This window comes from Spermophilus citellus (assembly GCF_964194105.1).
Source record: "Spermophilus citellus genome assembly, chromosome: 16".
Taxonomy (NCBI): Eukaryota; Metazoa; Chordata; class Mammalia; order Rodentia; family Sciuridae; genus Spermophilus; species Spermophilus citellus.
Genome location: NC_138196.1, coordinates 76,942,884 through 76,968,910, shown reverse-complemented (window position 1 = coordinate 76,968,910; position 26,027 = coordinate 76,942,884). Strand labels below are relative to the sequence as shown.

The window sequence follows — 26,027 nt, the reverse complement described above, 5'->3', positions numbered from 1 at the left end:
TGTAAAAGACTAGGGCATTGTAAAGCTTCTGGATTGCAAGGCCTGGGCTAAAAAGTAAACAATCCCCCCTGCTATCCCTGGAACCTGTAATGTCTGTAAACTTGTTAGGACAATGCGGGAGCTGCTCAGTAAATATCTCCATTGATTACCTGGTTGTTTAATAGCTAAGGGTTCCAGGTAGCATGGCACGTAAGCATATAGGCCCCAGAACCAATCAGTTTGAATGTGTACCCCACTTAGAAGTGACCAATCACCCCTGCCCAAACTGTTCCCACCAATGAATGGACTAATCACGTATCAGAATTGATGTTCAATTTCCCCGCGCCTCATGATGATTTGTTCTGATGTATGCAAAGCCCCCCACCCTCTCCAAAAAGTGTACTTAAGCTCTGCTTGACCTCTGCTCTGGGCTCTGGGCTGCTTTCCCTTCTTGAGTGAGCACAGAGTCCCAACGCGTTGGAACGGGTCCCCCTAATAAAATCCCCCTTGCAATTGCATGAAGCTAGTCTCGTGTGGTCTTTCCTTCTCCGACGTTTCGCTGGACCCTTACACCCTGTTATTTAAATACTTAAAACCAAAAATTGTAACAGCTATGGAGCTACAGTAAAGTATATGTATTATATGACACTTCCAGTACAAAGAACGAAGGAGGGACCCAAGATGGTGAACTAGAGGGAGGCTGCATTCCTTGCTGCTCTTTGCCTACTGCCTGCAGACTGTCCACATACAGGGCTCAATGCCTGTTGCTGCCTGGAAGTCCATTGTCAGGGAACCTGCAGGTTTGGTTACACACTGCTGCTACCATCTTGGGACACTAGCTAGGGCCTGGGAGTCCAGGGCCAAAGGCTCTGCAGGTTTGCCACTGCCCCACCACCATCTGGGGGTGCCACTGCCCCACCACCATCTGGGGGTGCGGCTGCCTCAGTCTGGGGACATCGGCCAAGACTTGGAGATATACTGTCAGGGTACATGCAGGTCTCCTTGCACCTGAGGTCTTCTTGCTGGGTGTGCTAGTGGCTGCCATCTGGCTGCCTCTTTGCATGGTTGCTCCTTTGTGTGAGCACACCCCTGGTGGTCTCTCTGCAAGCTGGAACATGATTGAGATTTGGGAATGCCGCAGGGCACAGCCTGGGGAATCTGGAGCCCAGCTTCATCAGATTGCAGCTGAGACTATGTGGGCCAGCATCGGCCTGGAAAGCCCATGGAAAGTCAGAGACTAGGCCCAATTCCCAGGTTGGAGAAACTGGAGAAAACCGGGCTCTCTCCAGCTCAGTGAGTCCTGAAGTGTAAGGGAGAGAAGGGGCTGGTGACAACAAGTGGGAAGATGTAAAGAGGGGGAGAGGGCATCTTGCTCCCAGCTTGCCCAGCCAACCCACTCAGCACCCACTGGACTGGAGCTACCATCAAACTTCAGACAACCCCATCTATCAGAAAAGAAAAGCTGAGAAAATTTTTAAAAGCCAACAAAAGCAATTGGTCAGTTTTCCATAGAGACTTTCCTTTTTTCCTCCCCCCCTCTCACATCTCTGAATCCAAATGTTTTTCATGTATTAGTTTATTGAGGAGTGGGATGTCTGAATAGGATATTACAGTGTGATTGTATATTCTTATATTTTTAAAAATATTTTTTTAAATTTTCTCTTTAGTTTTAGGTGGACACCATATCTTTATTTTATTTTTATGTGGTGCTGAGGATCAATTCCAGTGCCCCATGCATGCTAGGCGAGCACCCTACCACTGAGCCACAACTCCAGCCCCTATTCTTATATTTTTACATTTTGTTTTTATTTGTATATATTTTCTCCCTCACTTACCTGTCTCACTAGATTTTTTTTCCTCACTTCTCTCATGTTAACAGCCAACCTCTGTTAATTCCTCCTTTGCTCTTACTATAACTTTTTATCTCTATTTTCTCTTCTTCTCCCTCATAAATATCACATCCTCTCTCCTGTTTGTCCATCATTTGAAATCGTAAACCCTTTTAGCAAACTTACTGTTCATACTATAGACAATAACTGAACACATCATTTCTGTTTATTGCAACAAAACTGGAGATGCCAAAATAGGAGCTATTTAAGGTTGTATATTGTTTGCACTGGGTGCTGTTATTATTGGTCTCTCCCTTAAAAGTGAGGTACTGGAAGCCTTCAGGGACACTATAATTGGACTTCAGGGGAGAAACTGTACTGCCTCAGATCCATACTTCTAGAAGGGAAAATGCACAAACAACGTGAAAAAACAAGGGAACAAAGTGCCTCAAACAAACCTCAAACAAAAAGATGTTCCAACAATAGAACCCATAGACAACACAGTATAAGAAATATCAGAGAAATTTAGAATGTACATAGTTAATTTAATCTGCAAAGTAAAGGATAGTATAAGGAGTGAAATCAAAGAGAAAATACTGGAAGTGAAAGATCACTTCAATAGAGTAAGAGATTGAGGGGGGGCAGGGAAACAAGCTGAAATCCTCGAAATAAAGGAATCAATAAATCAAATAATAAATTCAATAGAAAGCATCACGAACACACTAGACCACTTAGAAGACAGAATCTCAGGCAATGAAGACAAAATATATTCTTGAAAATAAAGTTGACCATTCCGTAAAGATGGCAAGAAACCATGAACAGAACGTCCAAGAAACATGTGATAACAGGAAAAGTCCAAACTTAAGATTTATTGGAATAGACAAAGGCATGGAGATACAAACCAAAGTAATGCACAATCTTTTCAATGACATATCAGAAAATCTCCCAAATCTAAAGAATGAAATGGAAAATCAACTGTAAGAGGCTTACAGGACCCCAAATGTATAAAATTACAGCAGCCCCGCACCGAGGCACATTATAATGAGAATTACTAACACACAGAATAAGAACAGAATTTTAAAGGCTGTAAAGAAAAATAAATAAATAAATAAACTAATTTGGATATCAGCTAATTTCTCAACCCAGACAGACCCTCAATGCCAGGAGGTCCTGGAATAACATACATAAATGGATATCAACCGAGAATTTTATATCCAGCAAAACTTAGCTTTAGACTTGAAGATCAAATAAAAACCTTCTGTGGTAAACAAGAAAATCAGCAAAGTCAAATTAAAAAATCAAAAATAAACTAAAATGACCAGGAATTTAAAGCATATTTCCATAGTAACCCTGAATGTTATGGCCTAAATTCATCAGCTGGCAGACTGGGATTAAAAAAATAAAAGACCCAAAAATATGCTGTCTAGGAGAGACTCATCTCCTAGAAAAAAGACATCCACAGTATGAAGGTGAAAGGATGATAAAAAAAAAAAAATACCACTCACGTGAACTGCGCAAACAAGTAGGGGTTTCCATCCTCATATCAGATAAAGTGAACTTCAAGCCAAAGTTAGTCAGAAGGGATAAAGAAGGACATTTCATACTGCTTAAGGGAATCATACATCAACAAGATACAACAATGGAGCATCTACATACATCAAACAAACTCTTCTCAATTTCAAGAATCAAAGAGACCACAACACAATAATTCTGAGTGACTTTAACATACCTCTCTCACCACTGGATAGTTCGTACAAACAAAAACTAAGCAAGGAATCTATAGAACTAAATAATACAATCAATAATTTAGACTTAACAGACATATAGAATATTTCATCCATCATTGAGCAAATACACTTTCTTCTCAGCAGCACATGGATCCTTTTCCAAAAAATGGACCATAAGTTATGCCACAAAGCAACTCTTAGCATATACAAAAAAATAGAAATACCACCCTACATTCTATCAGACTGTAATGGAATGAAACGAGAAATCAACGATAAAATAAAAAATAGAAGCTACTCCAACACTTGGAGACTTAATAACATGTTACTGTGTTGGGAGCCATTTTTGAAGGATGGGCAATGTTGGAATCATTAAGAAAGGGAAGCTGCTCTTCCAGGAACCACTGAGTGAAATTTCCCAGTTCCAGAAAGCCCAGATCACTGTGGCACTCTGACCTAGCTCACAGCTCCACGTTCAAACACAGCCATTGGAGATGGCTGGAGAATTCCTGTGGTCCTGGGCTTTTCTTAGTTAGTAGGCTTTGATGGCTTCTTCTAACCCACTGCTCAAAACTGTTCTGTTTAAATTGTGTATGTCCTCTTGCATTCAGTTCGGGTAGTTCATATGGGTCTAGAAATTTGTGGATATCTTTGAGATCTTCTATTTTATTGGAGTATAAATTTCCAAAATAGTGTCTAATTACCTTCTGTATTTCAGTAGTATCCATCATGATATTTTCTTTTTTATCATGGATTTTAGTAATTTGGGTGTTCTTTCTCTTCATTAGTGTAACTAAGGGTTTCTCAGTTCTACAAGACTTTCAAAGAATTAACACCAATATTCCTCAAAGTATTCCATGAAATAGAAAAGGAGGGAATCCTTCCAAACTCATTTTATGAGGCTAATATCACCCTGATACCCAAACCAGATAAACTCACAATATCCCTGATGAACATAGACGCAAAAATTCTCAATAAAATTCTGGCAAATCACTTACAAAAACATACTAAAAAGATAATGTATTATAATCAAGTGGGATTCATTCTAGAGATGCAAGGTTGATTCAACATATAATAATCAATAAACCTAATTCATCACATCAAGAGACTTAAAGTGTTTGACAAAAAAACACTAGAAAAACCAGGAATAGTAGGAACATATCTCAACACTGTAAATGCTATCTGTGCTAAGCCCAAGGCCAACATCATTGTAAATGGAAAAAAATTGAAAGCATTCCCTTTAAAAACTGGAACAAGACAGGGATGCCCTCTTTCACCACTTCTATTCAGCATAGTCCTGGAAACTCTAGCCAGAGTAATTAGATGAAAGAAATTAAAGGGATACAACTAGGAAAAGAAGAAGTAAAACTGAGTTTGCTGATGAGATGATTCTATATTTACAAGATCCAAAAAATTCCACCAGAAAACTCCTAGAGCTAATAAATCAATTCAGCAAAGCAGCAGGATATAAAATCAATTCTCAGACATCAAATGCATTTCTATACATCAGTGATGAATCTACTTCAAGAGAAGTTAGGAAAACTACACCCATTTACAATAGCAAAAAAAAAAAAAAAAAAAAGAAAGAAAGAAAGAAAGAAAATACTTGGGACTAAATCTAACAATAAAGGAAAAAGACCCCTATAACGAAAACTACAGAACACTAAAGAATTTGAAGAAGACTTTAGAATATGGAAAGATCTCACATGTTCTTGGATTAATATTGTCAAAATGGCCATACTACCAATCTATGAAATGGCTTTATATAGATTTAATGCAATCCAATTAAAATCCCAATAGCATTCCTCATAGAAATAGAAAAAACAATCATGAAATTTATTTGGAAAAAGAAGAGACCCAGAATAGCCAAAACAATCCTTAGCAAGAAGAGTGAAGGAGGAGGCATCACAATATCAGACCTTATAAACTGTACTACAGAGCTATCTATAGTAACAAAAATAGCATGGTATTGGCACCAAAATAGACATGTAGACCAATGGTACACACAGAAAACACAGAGATAAACCCACATGAATAAAGTTATCTCCTACTAGACAAAGGCACCAAAAACATACATTGGAGAAGAGATAGTCTATTCAACAAATGGTGCTGGCAAAATTGGAAATCCATATGTAGCAAAATGAAATTAATTACCTATTTCTCACCCTGCACAAAAATCAACTCAAAGTGGATCAAAGACTTGGGCACTAGAACAGAGACCCTGTGCCTAATAGAGGAAAAATTAGGACCAAATCTCTACCATGTCAGCTTAGAAACTAACTTCCTTAACCAGACTCCTAAAGCACAAGAAATAAAATCAAGAATCAATAAATGGAATGGATTCAAATTAAAAAGATTTTTCTCAGCAAAGGAAACTACAAATAATGTGAGGAGAGAGCCTACAGATTGGGAGAAAATTTCTACCATATGCACCTCTGATTAAAGCATTAATCTCTAGAACGTATAAAGAAATCAAAACACTTAGCACCAAAAAACAAAACAAAACAAAACAAAAAAAAAAACAAGTAGCCCCATCAATAAATTGGTTAATAACCCAATCAATAAATTTCTTCTTCACAGAATATAATCAATCAACGAACATGTGAAAAAATGTTCATCATCTCTAGTGATTAGAGAAATGCAAATTAAAACTACTCTAAGATTTCATCTCACTCTATCTTGACAATTTCATCTCACTCTATCTTGACAATTATCAAGAAGACAAGTAACAATAAATGTTGGCAAGAATGTGGGAGGAAAGGTGTACTCATACATTGCTGGTGGGACTGCAAATTGGTGCAAGGACTCTAGAAGGCAGTATGGAGATTCCTCAGAAAACTAAGAATGGAACCACTGTAAGGATTCTGGCTGTGGAAATGTTTAAGGCAGTGTTCACTCCTGGTGGGTAATAGGTGCTCTGTTTTCCACACTTAGAATATTCAGCAGTTTTTCCCTGGAACTAGTATGATAACTAATACATGTGCATTGCCTAGCTGCTATGGTAACATCCTTCATGAGGAGGCTCTGGGCTAGAGTCTTATCAGCCTTGACCTTGCTCTCAGACACTCAGCTCCTGGGAATAAAGGAATTCTCTTGTTAGTCAACTACAATGTTTCACTGAGCCTAAACCTGCCCACCTAAGAATAACTTTATCCAATGGACTTTCTTGAGAGCTTCACAAAGCTCCTAACATTGCACATTGCAACTTAGTACATAACTGAGGAATAAACAGCATAATGTTGCTAGGTCCATAACCTGCTTAGTGATTCAATGAACAATATGTACTAAGGATGCCAATGACCTAAAGTAACCTATTGATATAAATAAAGCTAGCAGCTCAGGAAAGCAGCTTTTGCTTTGCCTCTGTACCTTGCTTCTGTCTCCTTTTGTTTTCCTTACAAACTACCATTTGACCCAGCTATCCCATTACTCGGTTTTTACTCATAGGACTTAAAATCAGCACACTACAGTGACACAGCCACATCCATGCTTATAGCGGCTCAATTTATGATAGCTAAACTATGGCACCAACCTAGATGACCTTCAACAGATGAATGGATAAAGAAAATGTGTTACATATACACAATGGAATATTACTCAGCCTTAGAGAAGAATGAAATTATGGTGTTTGCAGGTAAATGGATGGAGCTAGAGATTATCATGCTAAAGCGAAATAAGCCAAACCCCAAAAACCAAAGGCCAAATGTTTTCTCTGATAAGCAGATGCTAATCCATATTGGGGGTGGATGGGTGGCTAAAAATGAAGGAACTCTGGATTGTGTAGAGGGGAGCGAGGGGAGAGGAAGTGAGAATGGGAAGAACAGGGGAGTGAGACAGACATCATTATCCTACATACATGTATGATTACCCTACTGGTGTGACTTTACACCATATTCAGCAAAAGGGAGAAGTTGCTCTCTATGTGTATACAATGTATCAGAATACATTCTACTGTTATATATAACTAATTAGAACAAATTCTAAAAAAACAACTACACACACACATACACACAAACACAAACACACACACACACACACACACACACACACACACACACACGACAGTTTAGATTTATGATTTAATTGTCACTGCTCTCCCAACTGGATGATTCCTGCTGGTTAAAGAAAGATGAATCAATCATTGACTCATTGATTCTCAACCTGTACCCGCTGCTCTGGCCCCCCAACAAATTTACCAGCCTTCTCTCCTGCAAAATAGAAAATCTAGTTTTACAAACAAGGAAATATGAATCACTGTAACAAAAGTGAAGGATACAGTCAGTCCAGAAAAGATCATTTGTGTGTCAATCATTTGTGCACCTTGAGATTCACTTGTTGAAGAGAACTTTGCTGACTATACAGATTCTCAGAGATAATATGAACTGATAAGACTTAATAGTGCAGAGGTTTCTCAAGCTGGAAAGATGCAAAGTCTTGGTGTGTCCTTGAGTGCAACTTTCTTTTCGTGCTCAGGACAGTCCTTTCCCATGGTCCCTGCTTGCAGAAAAGTTAACACTGACCATGACCATTATTTGATGTGTGTATTACCCAGTGTTTTATCTTATTTGCCTGGACAAGACTTGGGAAAGCACTTAGCCTGAAAACTAAATTAATATATTTAAGAATTGATTAGTGAAGCAGCCATGGAATGGGGACATGTTAATATTTTAATAAGGGTGAAAACACTGGCCTTCACGAAGAGCTTCACTTATTGACCCCTCTGGCTTCATTTTATTCAAAGTAGTAAATAACATACCTTCCATTAATCAAAAATAAATAAATAATTTTTTAAAAAAAGAACTAAAAAGCCATTGGGGGGGGGGGGATAGGAATCAAGCTGTACAACTGGTAAATTTCTATATTCTTTGTGAAGTTGTACAATATTAATTGTAAGAAGACTGTGAGAAGCAAAAAATGTTATGTTAGAGTCCCAGAGCAATAATAAAAAAGGATGCAACCTAGGTAAAAGGCAAGAAATTAAAATGAAATTCTAAAGTCAAAGTCAAATAAACCTAAAGGTGGAAGAACAGAGAGGAACAAAAAACTAGAAAATATATGATAAAATAGTGGATATAAATATATACTGCAACTAAATGGTGGAAATTATCAGAATGAATAAAAAAGCAAGATACAACTATGTCCCACCGGAATTTTACTTTTAAAAAACAAAAACAAATAAAAAACAGGCAGGCAAGCCTGAAACTGTGGTAGCAACTCTCACTGAATATGAGAAAATGAATTTTGGGAAAGGATAAATAACTTCTGCATCCTATGAAGACTTTTTGTATCCTTAAAAAGAGAAATAAGTAGCAAAATTTACATATAGTGCTACTCTAACAAAACAGACTTAATATATTAGTAGCCCCTACTCTTTATACTACATTCTATTAGTTTGGAAATACTTGACCAATTAAGACAGCAGTTTAAAAAATAAATTGCTCATATTCCAATAATTCCAACACATTCCTATGAGTTTGAGAGCTCCTAAAAAGTATGAAATCATGAAAGCTCCTAAAAAGTATGGAATCATGTTAGTCTTCTGAAGTTTTAGTGTATAAGTACATAAATAAAACATATCCATGGAATGGGGTAACCAGCAAAAATACTAAAGAAAATTCCCTACTTACCATTTGAAGCCTCTGGGTCCACTAAACAGGTAGAAGATGCTTTTGCTATATATCCAGGCTGGGTTAAACCAAGTTCAGATGATTTCTTAGAGAAAACAGGTAAAAAGTAAAGAAGCATTATATTTTATTACGTGTAGTATAACTGAAACTTGATGCAGATTTTAATAGGCATCATGGATTACCTGGAAATTTGGTGTTCAGTCACCTTATTATCTAACAAACAAACTCAAAGTGAACAGGAATCTAACAGAGGAGTATTTATCTTAATTGTATCCTAAACATCTCACAAAATAAATTTTCAATCCCCTAGAAAAAGTTTAAAGGACATATTTATGTTGCCTATTGAAATTGCTACCTTCAAAGAGGAATGTCTTAAAGTGTTATGTAATAATCAAATACCAAAAGATAAACAGCTAGAATGAAAGAAACATTAATGGCTAGGACAGAATATATATTCACACTAATTCAGAAATCATTTCTATATTGTGGTAAATATCCAATGAATCAAAGTTCTGATAAGAAAAAATCATTATGGCTTCTTTCGTATCATGTAACTCTAGCCAGAATAAAGCAGAGTGAGCAAAGATTATGGACAACTCTGGGACACAAATGAAACCTATCAGAAATTGAAGAATCTCTAGTGAGTATGAGAGATACATTATACCTATTATATACAAATCTAAGTGACAGGGAAGGTGCAGAAAAAAGTTCCGGCTGTTTAATAGTTAGATGCCCCTCTCTCAAAGCAAATGAGAACCTACTGAATCACACCAGAACAAGGAATATAAAGCAAGAAAAGCTACAACACTGGCTCCCTGTTCCCTCTTGCATAACGGTCAGCAGATCTTCAAGAGTATGATTTTCCTCCTGTTTTAGTAAAATTCATATTGGTTATTGTTCTTGGAGAATTTTACTAGCTAGGTAGTTATAAGCCACAAAAGTCCCTGATGTACTTGAAACAAGGAGGAATTGCTAAAGGGCACCTAGATTCCCAGCCAGTATTAACCCAGTCAGGCGCAACAAGTGCAAGACCTTAGACCTAAGCAGCACCTCCCAGAGATCACCCTACATGCAACTGCAGTGTAATTGATGTTTAAATTGTCTGTCCGTTTAGATTCTACTTTCCTCGACAATAAGCTGCTTGAAAGCAAGACTAAGACCATCAAACCATGACCATCTAGAATAACATATCATGCAGATGACACAGAACTTAAGCTTTTCATAAAGTCCTTTGTGGAAGATCAACATATCTATCAAAACTATTTCTAGCCAGGTCTTGGTGGTGCACATCTGTAATCCTAGTACCTCAGGAGGCTGAGGCAGGAAGATCACAGGTTCAAGGCCACCTTTAGCAACTTAGTGAGGCCCAAGCAACTTAGATTGATCCTATACTAAAATAAAAAATAAAAAGGGCTGGGAAAACCACTCAGTAGTAGAGTGCCTCTGGATTCAAAGCCAGTACTAAGAACAAAGCAAAACAACACAAAACCCCACAAAACTGTTTTTAGTAAATGACATTAGAAGTAACATGCTATATGTACATAGGAGACTGTATGACCAATGTGATTCTGCAATCTGTAGTCAGAAAAATGAGAAATTATACCCCAATTGATTCAAATGTATGAATTTCCAAGATCATTGTAATGTCATGTGTAGCTTAAAAAAAAAAAAAAAAAAAGAAGAAGAAGAAGAAGTAACATGAAGGAAACACCAAACACAACTTAAAACTCTAGCATCTACATGTCACAAGAAAACATTAACATTGAAATAAGGCCTTGACAGTCTTAAACCACCCAGGCAGGAAACCAGAGCTCCATTTGTGTGTGTAAAATAAATGAATTACCTCAGGAAGATCTACAGAAGCTTCATCAGCACACATGCCATCCACATCCATACTAAGGATCTGAAGATCCATCACTCCCCTTTCGACATTGCTGAGGTTGTCATCAGAGCTGCTCTGCAAGGATATTCTCCGACGTTTGCATGGTAACTTTTCAGAGAACCCAGACTGCTGACATTCACCAAGACCTTCCATGTTGGCTACACACACAAAATGACACAGGAATCAACATTTTTTTCCTACACTATTTTAAAATTTTGTACACTATAAAAATTGGGGGAAAATTCAGTGTTTAAATTATCAATGAAAAGAAATAATTTTTTTTACATCTTTAACCTTTTTACTAAAAAAGGAGATTGAGTTGACAGGCAAGAAAACATGACTACTAAAAAGATAATAAATTTAATTAGAATTATGGGATTTTTAGAATGATACACTAAAATACATGTGCATTTCTAATAGGGTGTCTCACTCTTTCTAAATTTACCATTAAGCCTTTTATTTTGAACATTTTAAAGGATGTGGTTATGTTCTAATACTGCTGTGTTTTTATTGTGACTTTTGTGAAAAAATGCAACTGTAATGTGCCTCGGTTCTTTCTTGATACAAAAAAAGAAGCCCTAGGGGCTGGGGATGTGGCTCAAGCGGTAGCGCGCTCGCCTGGCATGCGTGCGGCCCGGGTTCGATCCTCAGCACCACATACCAACAAAGATGTTGTGTCCACCGAGAACTAAAAAATAAATATTAAAAAAATTCTCTCTCTCTCTCTCTCTCTCTCCTCTCTCACTCTCTTTAAAAAAAAAGAAGCCCTAACCCTTGATAATTCAAAGTCAGCAGAATTATAATAATGATACAAATGAAATAAATTTTAAAACCCAGATAAAAATCCAAATAATAGATATTTTAGAAACTACAAATACAAATTAGGACATCTGAATGGGTCATGCAATGCAGAGGTGAATGAATCAGACATGTTGAGTTTCTGCACACAGAAAGTACTGAAATGTACTTGAAGATGGTTTAAGCAGTGTTATGGATTGTGTGTGAGGTGTCCCCCAAATGCTCATGTGAGAAAGCATGCTAGAAGGTTCAGAGGAGAAATGATTGTGATGAGAGCTTTAACCCAATCAGTGAATTAATCTCCTGATGGGACTAAGTGGTAACTGAAGACAGGTAGGATATGGCTAGAGGAGGTGGGAACTAGGGCGTGGCTTTGGGGAATATATATTTTGTATCTGATGAGTAGAGTCTCTCCCTGCTTCCTGATCATCATGTGCACTGCATCCCTCTACCACATTCTTCCGCCATGATGTTCAGCCTCATCTCAAGCCCAGAGGAATGGAGTCAGCTATCTATGGACTAAGACCTCTGAAACTGTGAGCCCCCAAATAAACTTTTCCTCCTCTAAAATTATTCTTATCAGGTCTTTTAGTCATAGCAGCAAAAAAGCGGACTAAAACAAGAAGTCAAAAGAGAATCATTTGTGCTTGCTTCGGCAGCACATATACTAAAATTGGAACGATACAGAGAAGATTAGCATGGCCCCAGTGCAAGGATGACACACAAATTCATGAAGCAGTCCATATTTTTAAATTCTAAAAAAAAAAAAAAAGTCTAAAAAAGCATATTTTCTTTAAAAAAATTAAAAATTAAAAAAAAGAGAATCATTTGAAACCTAGGCATGTGAAGTACTAAAGGAATAGTTATACTGATTGCAGTAAGTCCAAGATTTTGTCGAGTTCTGGTATTTCAAGTGCTTTGTATTTGGAAAAACAAAAAATGACTAAAAAATAACCAAATGAATTATAATTTAAGAGGTACAGCAAAGAACACAGCAGATCATTAAGATATCAGATTGGACATATATGTGGTTAACCTCATAGTTGGGTATTTGGTATTCACATAAATGTTTGCAAAACTAAAAGAATAATCCTATTAAAAAATCAAGGTTTATAAACTCAAATTTGCCACATATCCTATTCTAAAGCTGATATGAGCTAATAAGCTCTATTTAAAACTTAGAACTCAATTGCAATGATGTGAAAATGAAGATTCAGGAATGCTTGATATTAGATTTTTTTCAAAAGAAACCAGAAATCCAGATTTCTGTGTGATATGTCCCAATTTTAAATGTTAGGCTCCATTTAAAGATACAATGGAACTCTGCAAAGACTGTTTTCTCACAGTGAAAATAAATCTTCTTTATATCTTAGAAACTTGTCTTTATCAACACAGAAGTCAGAATACAGAATGAATTCTTGATACTCAAACCTGTTGTCTCAAATCCTCCTCTCACTCCTGAGAATTCTGGACAATCAATCATTTTCCCATCTTCCTTTATGGAGTGAAAAACTGTCTGGAAAGCAGATATCCGCTCTCTTAATGAGCTAACATTTTGATACAGTCCAGGGCTGCCCTGTTATAGTACAAAAACAGAGTATTATCAATCAAGCTTAGTTTATTCTAGGCCTATAATCACTGAATCTAAAACTAAATACACAAAGGCCTTTTGTGCTAAAACTGCAAGTCATCTGTGTGATGCCTTGTCACATGTTTCATCTCAGCACACCTTCAATCCAAGCTGGTCTCTTTACTCATCTTCAGTCTGCAAAAGTCCCCTGCCAGGGAAAGTCAGAACAAGCACTGAAGTTCCACACTGGCTCCTGACATCCCTCCTCATAGAGCCAAAGAGCTCTCCCTGGCTACCTTTTCCTGATCTTATGGAACTTAGGAACGAAAGCCAGACACTCACTTAACATACAAACCTAGATGGGGCATGCCCAGGAGCTCTCTGGAAACCCTTCTGACAGGGCGCCAAGCAAATACTAATAAAATGAATTTACACTAGCAGGTACAGAAGTGCCACATGACAGGTGATATAAAATTTAAGAGTTCTGTCAATATCAATAGTAAGCTAGTGGTAAATTCTCTCTGCAGGATTTTTGGTGTTTTGTTTTTCCTTCCTTTATTACTTGGACTAACATATTTCCACTGATAGGAGCTTGTAGCAATTCAAAAATTCACATCAAAATGCAAAAGTAAAAGAAAGACATTACCTTCCCTTAAGATATCGTATGGAGGGAAATAAACAGTTAAAATCTTTAAGTCATGTTGGATGATCTGTTCATACATTTGATTCTATCCCTAGTACATTCATAAAGCAAGTCTATTACATAAAAGCAGAACATTTTAAATTCAAATACACTTGATGATGTAAACCTTTATGACATAAAGAACACATATTATTCAAAAAGTCTATGGGTCACTTGTCTCTAGGAGTGATGGGACAAGATTATCTCAATGGCATATGAATTGCTTTTAATGTGCTTTGTGTGTACTCATATTTGAACATGATAGGGTTGATGTAATGTTCTAGCAAATTGAAGCACTTTGAAATGCAGCTTAATACAAACTAAGTTTTCCTACTTGCAATGTTGTTTTCCTGCTGGAGGAAGAGAACAAGGTTCATGTACTAAGTAAATGAAACAGTCAAAACGTACAGCTTTTTGCCACTTTTGTCTTCTCAATCATGTCAGTCAGCCAACATTCCTTTCTGTGAACCAGAACCTGTTCTAGGAGCTTAAGATGTGGGAGGAATTACATTCCAGAGTGAAATTCTGAAAACATATTAAAGTAAGTTTGAGGACAAGAGATTTTGGAAAATATAAAATATGAATATGGCCAAGTCACTAAAGTGCTGAACACCTGAGATGAAACCACAATAATGGGAAAGTGGTGCAGGGGAAGAAGGTGTTCTGCAAGAATTAGGAGAAGTGAGCAGAGGCTCTTGGTGGAAATAGGATGGGGCAAAATGAAAGCTCATTGACTGGAAGCAAACAAGAGAAGGGCTTGTAGGGCTCAGATCAAGAGGGACCAGAAGCCTTCAGGATTTAAATCAAGGCATAACAGAAAGCCATGGCAAAGTTTTAAGGAGCAGAGTCAAGGATCTCATTTATACTTTAAATATACCTCTTTGATCTGTGTAATGATAGATAGATTAGGGAAAAAGGAAAAAGGAGACCAGGTAGAAGGAAGCAGTTGGTGACACTGGCTAGAGTCACTAAAGTAGAGTTGTAGCTGTGAGGATGTGAAGAATTATAGGTAGGCTTTTGAAATGCAGCCAAAAAGTAGTGATAACTTGGAGATGGGACTAAGAAAGACAGGAATCAAGAAAGATTAAAAGGCCTGAGGCCTGAGCAACTAGATGATGATGGCTTTCCCTGAAATGGGAGAGTGGGCTAGAGGATCTGCCGGAGGGTGGGTATCAACAGCTGGGTTTTAGCTAGGTTATGCTGGAAATGTTTTTCAAAACCCAAGGGAGCTTGGCTGGGGTAGTGGTTCAGCAGTAGAGCATTTGCCTAGAATGTTCTAGGCCTGGGTTTGATCCTCAGCACCACATAAAACAATAAATAAATAAAGGTATTGTGCCCAACTACAACAACAATGACAACAACAACAATAACAACAAAAACCCCAAGGGAGCACCAGGCGCAGTGGTGCATGCCTTTAATCCCAGCAGCTCAGGAGGCTGAGACAGGTTGCTGAGTTCAAAGGCAGCTTCAGGAAAAATCGAGGAGCTAAACAACTCAGTGAGACCCTGTCTCTAAATAAAATACAAAAGCTAGGGCTGGGAATATGGCTCAGTGGTCAAGTGCCCCCAAGTTCAATCCCTGGTAACACCCCTGATCCCCCCCCAAAAAACAAAAAAAAACCCACAAGGGAGCAACTGAATAGTGGGCCGCTGTTATCCAGGACTTTGGGGCTGAAGACAGACATTTCAGACTCATCAGTGTAGAGATGATTCTCAAATCAAAGAGAAGGAGACAAAGAAGAGGCCTATACACACTAGCATTTTTGAGGGAAAAACTGGAAGAGGAGGAATTAGCAAATGAAATACAGAATTGACCAGTGAAACTGGAAAAAAATCAGGTTAGGTGGTATCCCACAAACCAATTGAAAAAGTGTCTCAAGGAAGTCAAATATATCCAGAACTGTTGAAAGGGTGAGCAAGGCTAAAATTTAATCTTCGGAGTTGTCAAGGTACGAGCCATTTTTGAAGAGAGATGACAAGAGTTGTCTTAACAGAGAGGGGAAAATAAAGCCAAATAAAGTAGCTGGCAGGATCAGAGAGAACAGCAGAAAGAATGAATCTAGCCAGAGCAGCAAATTGGTCAAGGAGTTCTGCTGTGATGGGGCCACTGAAAGTAGACAGGAGCCAGGAAGTCTGGGAAGTGGCCCAAAGGAGAGGAGGAGACAGTAACTGCAGAAGACGACTCAGCTCAGAACAACATACATGATCATAATGATATAAGCATGTGAACACTGACATAACCAATCTACTGGGAAGCTGGAGAGAATGGGAAGTATGTTATAAAAGGTCTTAGGAAGAAGAGAGCTAAGTCTTCATAATCCATATTGGGATGTCGGTGGTAAATGCCTAAAAGAGAGAACGTAGGTAGTAGCAGAACAACTACCTAATATGGAAACAAATGCTAACAAGATCAGCTACAAAAGCTGAAATCCTCGGAAAAGGAAAAATGGGGTGAGGGGAGGCAACTATACACTGCTTTTATGAAAATAAATAACACAGGTGGCTCTGAAGCTGAGACAGGAGGATTGCGAGTTCAAAGCCAGCCTCAGTAACAGCAAGGTGCTAAGCAACTCGGTGAGACCCTGCTCTAAATAAAATACAAAATAGGGCTGGGGATGTGGCTCAGTGGCCAAGTGCCCCTGGGTTCAATCCTAGCAATCAGCCCCCCACCCCTTCAAAAAAAACACCCTATAGCATTATTTGATTTTTAAAGTATGTGCACAAATATTCAACTTTATACTCTTGGATCATGGAATTCAAACTGGGTAAGGGATGAGAGAATATAAAGTGAGTATGCAAAGGGAATATGTGGTGAGGCCAATGGCTGAAAGTTTCAACGCAACAAATTACTACTGAGGTGAACTGGAAGGATGAAATATCAGTAAGAGTGAGACAGACTTTGATGATACCAGCAAGTGGCCACACAGAGGAACTACTGACGTAAAACAGAGAAAAGAGATCTTTGGATTTATAGAAGTAAAACACCTGAGACAGCCAGAAAGAACGTAAGATGGATCATCCATGTGACTGTTGAAAATTTCAGAAAAACAACAGCAGAGGAAGAAAGACAGAGAGCCACTCTGTTCAACTTCTCCTTTGAAGTGTTTTCTTTCTAAAATGGGGCAGAGGTGGAGAAACAAGGGATGAATTCTTTAAACACACAGGCCTGTAGACTTTATAAAAACTTAATTCTAGTAGTGAATTTACAGAATATTATGGTAAGTTAGAACATGTGACTTTTAAGAATTATTTTATTCATTAATTCAAAAATGTCTTGAGCAAGGAAGGGAGCACAGGATGAAAAGAACTGACATAAGAGCTACTAAGTGTATTTACAGTAAAGGCACAGATCAGAGGGTCAAAGACGTCACTGATTTGTTCAGAAAACTGTTCAATTTAAATAAACTTAGCTTAGTTAAATGTAGCTTACTAGTAAAACACTAGCCTAGCATGTGTGAGGTCCTGAGTTTAGGCCCAGCACTGCAAAACAGAAACAAAAATCCTGAACCATCTTGCTGTGTCTGGGGTGTAGTATAATGTTAGAGTACATGCAAAGCATGTGCAAAGCCCTGGGTTCAAACCTTGCACCACACACAAAAACAAAGAATTAAAGAAAAAATATTCTTCATACTAAAAATTGTTTACTCCAAATCTAAGAAATATAAAATATCAGTTATAAAATTATAAGCATTATCAAAAATTTTAAAACTATCACTCTTAAAGATATATAGTTGGGGCTGGGGGCATAGCTCAGTGGTAGAGTGCTCGCCCAGCATGTGTGAGGCACTGAGTTCGATCCTCAGCACCACATTAAAAAGAAATAAATAAAGTTATTGTGTCCATCTACAACTAAAAAAATAAAAATAAAAAAACAAAAACAAGAATTACGGTTTACTTTTCTAAAAACTACTTTCACCAGTACTTATTTTATTTATTTATTTATATATTTTTTCCTACTATCTTCTTTTTTCAGTGGTGCTGGGAATTGAACCCATAGCCTTGGTACATGCAATGCAGACACTCTACCAAGTGAGCCATATCTCTAGCCCCCATTTATATATTTTTTAATAACGAAAAAAGCCTGTAGGCTGGGGATGTAGCTCAATGTTCAGCATTCCTCAGGCCCTGGGTTTAACTCTCAGCATGCACATATGCATGCATACCCCACCCCCACACACAAACAAAACACTTTTAACAATGCTGTAAACTAAAAATGTACATCTCAAGTAATTTTTTTAAGTGAGTACACAATCATGATATGTTTTTGGGGGAGCTGCTTATAATTGTACATATAAATACATGCATATGTATACCCTTAAGGAAAAATGAGAGAAAAAGCAACAGCAGACAAATAGAAACTGTCTTAGACCAGGCAAAGCAAGAAACCAATCAACCTGCTACAGACCTCCAGAGCATCAGATGCTTCCCAATCCAGGGCCAATGGATGGACTGAAAACTGGAGATATGTTAGAACTACATTAGGAGCATTGGAACCCACAGATCTCACCATAAATAAGACTAGGCCATTGTGTTCTTGAGGGAACAGGGATATATAGGACTCCAGGAGCAGCTGAGGGACAGGGTTAATGCCTATATTGAAAACAGAGCTGACCAAGGCTCTTCAATGAATAGTGATATGCCCACATTAACTTTTAGAGCTCTAGGACTCAGGTTTATACCACCAGGAATTCTTCTCAGGAAAGCAGATCAGCCAGAGAAAAGATTCATAGATTACATTTGTTTCCCCAGGGAAAAAGTGGCCCTGTTTGTCTTACATAGAAATTCACTAGTTAGCAAGCCCTGTCTGTGCACCTTGAATTCCCAAGCAGTTTTTCAAAGTGCCTGAGTCTTAAATACAAACATCTGAAGATTAACAGACATTTAAAGTGCTGAGAATAAGACAATCTAAAATACAGCCCGCAAAAAAAAAAGGAACCTGATGAAAAAGAGATCTTGCAAGGCAAGGAAGAAAACCTCAACAAAACAATCCACAACAAAAGATAGTCCATCATAAAAAGAAACATGAAAAGTCAGCCATCAAAATATTTGTTGAATAAATGAATGATCAGAGCTATTCAACCCTGTAAGCCAAAATACAATGGAGTAATGCTTTCAAATTTTTGATGGAAAATATTTCAATCTAGATTCCTGTACCAAGAAAAACAATGTAATGTGTTAGTAGAATAAATCTATCAAATATGTGGCAATTCCAGAAAAATGAGGTAGTAAATTAAGAAAAAGGAGACCAAGGAAATGGGATCCAAATGGAAGTAGAAAAGGTAATTACTAGGGATGGTATAAGAAGCTACAGAATGGTATCTGCCCAGCAAGCCTAGATGGCAACCAAGCCAGACAGGACGAAAAGGGCAAGACTCCAAGAAGAAAAGAAGACTGACAGACTCTTATTTTCAGTAGTAATAACTATAGCAAAATCAAACCATTCCATGCATATTCTAGGAAAAGCTGTTAAGTACATCACATTTATTTATTAATCCTCAGAAAGTCCTTGCTATTATTATCACCTGATTTAAACTTGGGAACAGAGAATTTAAGTAATTTGTCAAAAGTCACAACTAATTACTAACAAAGCAAAGATAAAACCCAAGCAATAAAGCTTTAGACTCCATGCTTGTATCTACTGTAACAGCAGACCTCAACACGGTTTCCTACTCTTAAAAATTATCAAGAACGCTGAGCTATGTATGTTGGTTACATCTATTAGAAGTATTTTAACAGCCTTTTCAGAATTGTCAATCTTCTTTACTCAATAAAACTCATAAGATTTGTTAAAAGTTAATCACAACGTCACACACAAAATTCTATCAATGTTTCATATTCTGTTATGTTAAAATCCAATCTACTTTGCAGTATAGAGGTTATCTTTTAACCATGCAAGTTTAAAAAAAATTTTTTTTGTTCTAATTAGTTACACATGGCAGTAGAATGCACTTTAAAACACCATATGTAAGTGGAGTATAACTTCTCATTCTTCTGCATGTACAATCACACCGGCTGTGTAGTATATATGCACACAGGGTAACAATGTCCAATTCTTTCTACTATTCTTCTTACCCCCCCTGCCCCCTCCCTTTCCTTCAGCCTAATCCAAAGTAACTCTATTCTTCCCTAGCCCCCTCTCCCTTGTGAATTAGCATCCACATATCAGAGAAAACATTTGGGTTTTGGGGATTAGCTTACTTTGTTTAGCATGAATACTCTCCAGCTCCATCCACTTACGAATCTGCCTCAAACAAATAATTCTTACCAATGAGAAAATTTGCATTTGTAAGAATAAATTAGAATTTTAGAAACCACGTATTCACTACTATTAAGCCTGACAACTTTCTGAGAGATACTTCAATGGATCAGTAGGAATATTTATGAAGTATTTTACTATCGCCTAATAAAATGCATCAGTATTTGGAAGATAATATAGTGAATCAATACTTTCCAAATGACTGGGGCATACTGTTAAAAAATCTTGCATGGGCATACCTTTTCCACACATCCTCATCAACACGTATTGTTGCTTATGTGCTTGATAATTGCCATTCTGACTGGAGTGAGATGAAATCTTAGAGTAGTTTTGATTTGCATTTCTCTGGTGAGACTAAAAATTGGTTGCACTATGGATATTCTTCAGAAAACTTGAAATGAAACCAGCATTTGATGCAGCTATCCCACTCCTTGGTTTATACCCAAAGGACTTAAAATTAGTATACTACAGTGATGCAGCCACATCAATGTTTAAAGCAGCTCTCAACTCACGAAAGCTAAACTGTGGAACCAACCTAGGTGCCCTTCAACAAATTAAAGGATAAAGAAAATATATATATATTATACACACAATTGAATATTACTCAGCCATAAAGAAGAATGAAATTATGGCTTGCTAGTAAATGGATGGAACTGGAGACTATCATGCTAAGTGAAATAAGTCAGTCCCCCCAAACCAAAGGTTGAATGTTCTCTCTGATATGTGGATGCTAACACACAATGGGGTGAGGGAAAGTAGGAGAAGAATAGAAAGTCATTGGATTAGTCAAAGGGGAATGAAGGGAGGGGGGTGGGAACAGGAAAGACAGTAGAATGAATTGGACATAACTTTCTTATGTTCATATGTGAATACAGGACCAATGTAACTCCACATCATGTTCAACCACAAGAATGGGAAGTAACATGGGGCTAAGATTGTGGCTCAGTGGTAGAGTTCTCACCTACCCATGCATGAGGCACTGAGTTTGATCCTCAGCACCACGTAAATGAGAAATAAAGATATTGTGTCCACCTAAAACTAAAAAATAAATATTTTTAAAAAATGGGAATTATATAAGTACATATAATGTCAAAATACATTCTACCATCATGTATAACTAAAAAGGACAACAACAACAAAAAAATGTTTTTAAAGATTTTTAAAGCAGGAAAGAAAAAAGTTGGAAAACAATAAAACAGTGCCTCATCTCATTCTAGAAAAATAGACAAACTGAAAAATGTTAGTAAAATACATAGAAAGCTCCTCTGGAAAGAAAACCGTTTCAATCCAAGGCCACCTAACTCTTATCCATGTTTAACATTATCATTTATGTTAACTGCAAATTCTCTGCAAGACACAGAAAACACACTACAAATCCAAACTTTCATAATAAACCAAAATATTTTCCTAGCAGAATTCATGAAAGAATGTACAAGAAAACCATACCTGAAAGGGAGAATCCTGTGCCAAAGATGTTCTCTTAGCATTCTTTAAAATCCTCCGCTGAGCAATGAAACGAATCAGGTGGTTTGTTTCAGGAGAGCCCCGGGTGCCAATTGAAGAACGTCGACGAGACTTTTTTGTAATGAAATTCTCTTATAAATTGGAACAAAACACAACAATCATTAGTAATCATGTCCAAAGCTGGTGATGTACCAGCCTGAGAGAGAAAACATGACATGCTACACAATACTAAGTAGAGAATTATTGGCAAAGTAATTCTAACCATCATCAATTGGGTAGAAATCTTTGTTTTGTCCACTCATTTAGTCCATGCTCCTAAAATAGTGCCTGGCACATAGAAGGCATCTATGAAAGTTGTCACAAGATACAATAACACATTTCATCTAGTAGTTTTATTTTTGTTCCGTATTTCCTGCATACAGAGGTGGGTAATGGCTTTCTTTTGACTAAGAACTCCTCCTTTTTTTGAATTAGTTTTATCCACAATGACAGAAAGATTACCTAAGCACCTGAATAGCAGTCCCCCTTTACCCATGATTTCAGTTACCTAGGGTCACCCAGTTGGAAAATATTAAATGGAAAATTCCAGAAATAAACAATGCATAAATTTTAAATTGCATTGTATAACAGATGAAATCTCAAGTTCTCCAACTCCATCCTATCTAGGATATGAAACACTCCTTTGTCAGGCATGTCCAGCATACCCACACATTAAGTCACTTAGTAGCCACATGGGCTATTTAGATGGTCTGATAGTATTTGTGTTCATGTAAACATTATTATACTTAATCATGGCCTGAAGCTCAAGGGTAGTGATGTTGGAAATTCAAACATACCAAAAAGAAGCTGCAAAGTGCTTCCTTTAAATGAAAAGCACAATAAGATGTTTAGAGAAACAGAACAACTTCATATGACTTACTACAGTAAAGTTATAATTTTTCTGTTATTAGTTAGTTGTTCTTAAGCTTTTACTCTACCTAATTTACAAGTTAAACTTTCCCACTGATACGCATGTACAGGAAGGAAAAAACAAGCACATACAGGGTTAAGTTCTATCTTCAGTTTCAGAAATCCACTGGGAGTCTTTGAATACATCCCTGTGGATAACAGCAGCAGGTTGTGAGGGTAGAGACCACTACTATGCTCTTTTGCTCTTAATTTTTCAAGGTAATTTTTTTTTCTGAGATATCTGCTTACCTTCAGCACACTACCCTAAATTTTGCCCTTTTGCCTGAGTACAAAACAGATCTAGCGTTTTACAGTCCTAAGAGTGACGTTCCTTTTTTCTTTTTTAAAATATTTTTTAGTTGTAGACAGACAATACCTTTATTTGATTTACTTTTATGTGGTGCTAAGGATGGAAGCCAGTGCCTCACATGTGCCAGTCAAGCATTCTACCACTGAGCCACAACCCCAGACCCAAGAGTGATGAACACAGAACAACAACAACAAAAACAAACAAAAAAGAACACAGAACAGGTGCCACTTCAGCCTTGTCTCATTCATCTCATACTGCTCGATAACAATTGGTCTCTCCAGTCTCCTGCTATCCTCCATTTCTAAATGTCATTCTCTAATCCAATTCTATTCCCATATTTCTTTCTTGTCCACCGAAGTCAGACTTCACTGGTGAATTTCATTTCTACTGCTTGAACACCAGCCCAAGTCAATTTTCTGTTTGTGATTTTTAAAAGAGGCACATGCCAATCTATTAATGTTATTTTTTTGAATCGATTCTCAACTTCCACTTATTTTTGCTATATATAAACATTAACGAACGACTATTCCTATTATACACCCTCTTAGATCCCCTTGTTGGGTCAAAAAGTGATTCACACAGTTTTCCAAGATGGGCATGGAACACACCTGATTTAGGATCATCATCAAGCTGGGTGCTCCAAGACCTTATTGCCCCCATCTGCCATGCTAGGTGAGTTGGGCATGTACACTGAAGTCACCCAGGCCATGCTGCAAGCCTATAATCCCAGAAACCCAGGAGGCTGAAGCAAGAGGATTTCCAGGCCAGACTCAATCTTTGTGAGACCCTGTCTCAAAAAATAAAAAGAGCTGGGATGTAGCTCAGTTGCAGAGTCCCTGGGTTCAATCCTCAGTACAAAAAATTAAAAAGGCAAAAAAAAAAAAAAAAAAAAAAAAAAAAACCTGAATAACCTAGTTTGCAGAGTCAATCAACTTAGACACCTATTGTAATAAGATGGAGAGAAACAACAAAACTAATTATACTAATGTGATTTTTATACCTGAAAAGCAGTACAATAGAATGACAACTTTTCTTACCTGAAGAGTTCTTAACAGAGCTTTCAGGTGTAATTCCCAATTGTTCTATGGTTGCTGTGGAAAAGTTCAAAGATGATTTAAAAGTATCTGGTGTGCAAAGATCAGGAGTCATTCCTGCTGCATGCTTCTGAGGAATCACAAGCTTTCCAGTTCCCAAAATGAAAGCAGCATTTTCTGAAATGGACAAGATGTTGTAGGGCATAAACATCATTATCAAGATAAATACCTAAACCTTAAATTTCATAAAGAGGCAACAGATCACCACATACCAGCATTATTAATTGCAGACTCTTTGATTTCAGAAGGCTCCTTGTCTTTTGAATTAGTATCCATCTAGAAGACAAAATTTAAAAAAACAAAAAATAACCCACCACCAAAATTAATGTGGCTAGACTAAAATCCTTATTCAGGATTGAATGCCAATACAATTTATATCAGCATGAATAGATTTTTTTTTAAGGTATAATGGCACAACACTTAAAACCACCACCGATCTTCACACAATAATTTCAATCTTTGTGTCTGGGTAGCACCATCTTGCACTCTGACATTCCTATGTGTACATAAGCAATTGCTTACACAAAAATAGATACTGTAATGTTTTCTTCTTGGATCATTTTTGCTCCAAATTACAATTACACGTCAGTATGTCGCTGATATATACAATTCACTTTCAACTGGGAAGTACGGCAACTTCCTATGAGAGGGAGCTAACCCGTAATTCTAAATATTTTGATTTTTTTTTTAATATAGCTGCCATAAAAAGAGCTGTTGAGAGAGAAAGAAACGGAGTCACTGCTGTTCAGCTTGAAACAAAGCAGACCCCTCAGTCTTTCTGGATATGTGAATCATCTGTGTATCCCCGATAAAGAGGCAGCTGTGAGCAGGTCTGGAGGGGCCCCGGAAAACTCATTCTAAAGACCACCCCGGGTGACCCGGGGCAAGTCGAAAGTGGGTCACCTTCCGCGTCCCCGTGCGAAGTGCTCAGTCCAGCAATTCCGAGAGACACCCCGGAGAAGGAGCACTGCCAACCCACCCCGAAGCCAGAACCCGGATGCGGGCCTACCTCTCACGCCCACCTCGAAGCGCCCAGCGCCCGGGTTTGCTCTGAGAGCACCGCAGCGGACCAGAGTCGCGGCTGTCTCCCTCTGTGGACCCTAGCTCTTCAGGGGGCTGCTCGCCACGTCTGTCCACCGCGCTGCGCCCCGCGTCCCACACCACACCTAGCGGGCCCCTGCCAGCCCACCGCTCCACAGCCGCCCGCCGCCAGATTCAAATTGCGGCCCCGCCCCCTCGATGCCGGTGTAGCCTCCGGAATCTGTACGCCGCGGCGCCGGCACGTGCCGTGCGTCACCCGAACTCTCCTAGGCCTTTCTCTGGCCGTCAGGCACAGGTGAGGGCCCCTGGGACCGGAGAGTAGCCACCACTAGCTACAGGCACGCCCCCGATCAAGCTGACTGACTGCTTTCCTGAGTCCCGGGCACTATTTTTTTGTGAGAAGCTCGCGGAGTAACCATTTAGCCGTTTCGCTCGGGACCCAACCTTTCGATTGGATGCCGCAAACTTCGAAAAGAATCCTTAGACCAATCCTGACAGAACAACGGACTGGCTCTTTTACCCCATCAGCCAATCCTGACTGCAGCCGTTTCCTCCGTGGGTTGAGCGAGTGGGAGGAGCTTTGTGCGCGGGTCTCTTCCAGCACTCCACCTTCTTCCTCCAACCCCGCCTCCGTATGCAGATGAGTGCCAACTAGAATTGAGCGTGCGCTTGCTCCATAACGCGTAGAGCAGCCGTTCGGCTGTAGTTTAGGCTCTGATTGGCTAATATCCCTTTCCGTCTAGTAGCATTCAGCCTCTGTTCCCTTCCTCCGCCCCGAGTGGGTTAGTTAGAGTCCACCCAGTGCAGGACTCTGATTGGCTAAG

The 26,027-nt window shown here is 38.3% G+C and overlaps 1 protein-coding gene across 1 annotated transcript in view; it reads right to left on the bottom strand.

Moving 5' to 3' along the window:
• The window catches only part of CDCA2 (cell division cycle associated 2), a 49,436-nt gene extending 23,857 nt beyond the window's left edge, over nucleotides 1-25,579 (bottom strand). Inside the window, exons 1-7 of the mRNA XM_081269062.1 lie at nucleotides 25,172-25,579; nucleotides 24,375-24,438; nucleotides 24,106-24,279; nucleotides 21,793-21,941; nucleotides 13,265-13,415; nucleotides 11,003-11,199; nucleotides 9,160-9,244 (exon numbers count right to left, since the gene is read on the bottom strand). Of these exons, the coding sequence (XP_081125188.1) occupies nucleotides 9,160-9,244; nucleotides 11,003-11,199; nucleotides 13,265-13,415; nucleotides 21,793-21,941; nucleotides 24,106-24,279; nucleotides 24,375-24,438 (820 nt within the window). The 5' untranslated portion in view covers nucleotides 25,172-25,579. The remainder of the gene's footprint in view (nucleotides 1-9,159; nucleotides 9,245-11,002; nucleotides 11,200-13,264; nucleotides 13,416-21,792; nucleotides 21,942-24,105; nucleotides 24,280-24,374; nucleotides 24,439-25,171) is intronic.
• Between the last annotated feature and the right edge of the window lie 448 nt (nucleotides 25,580-26,027).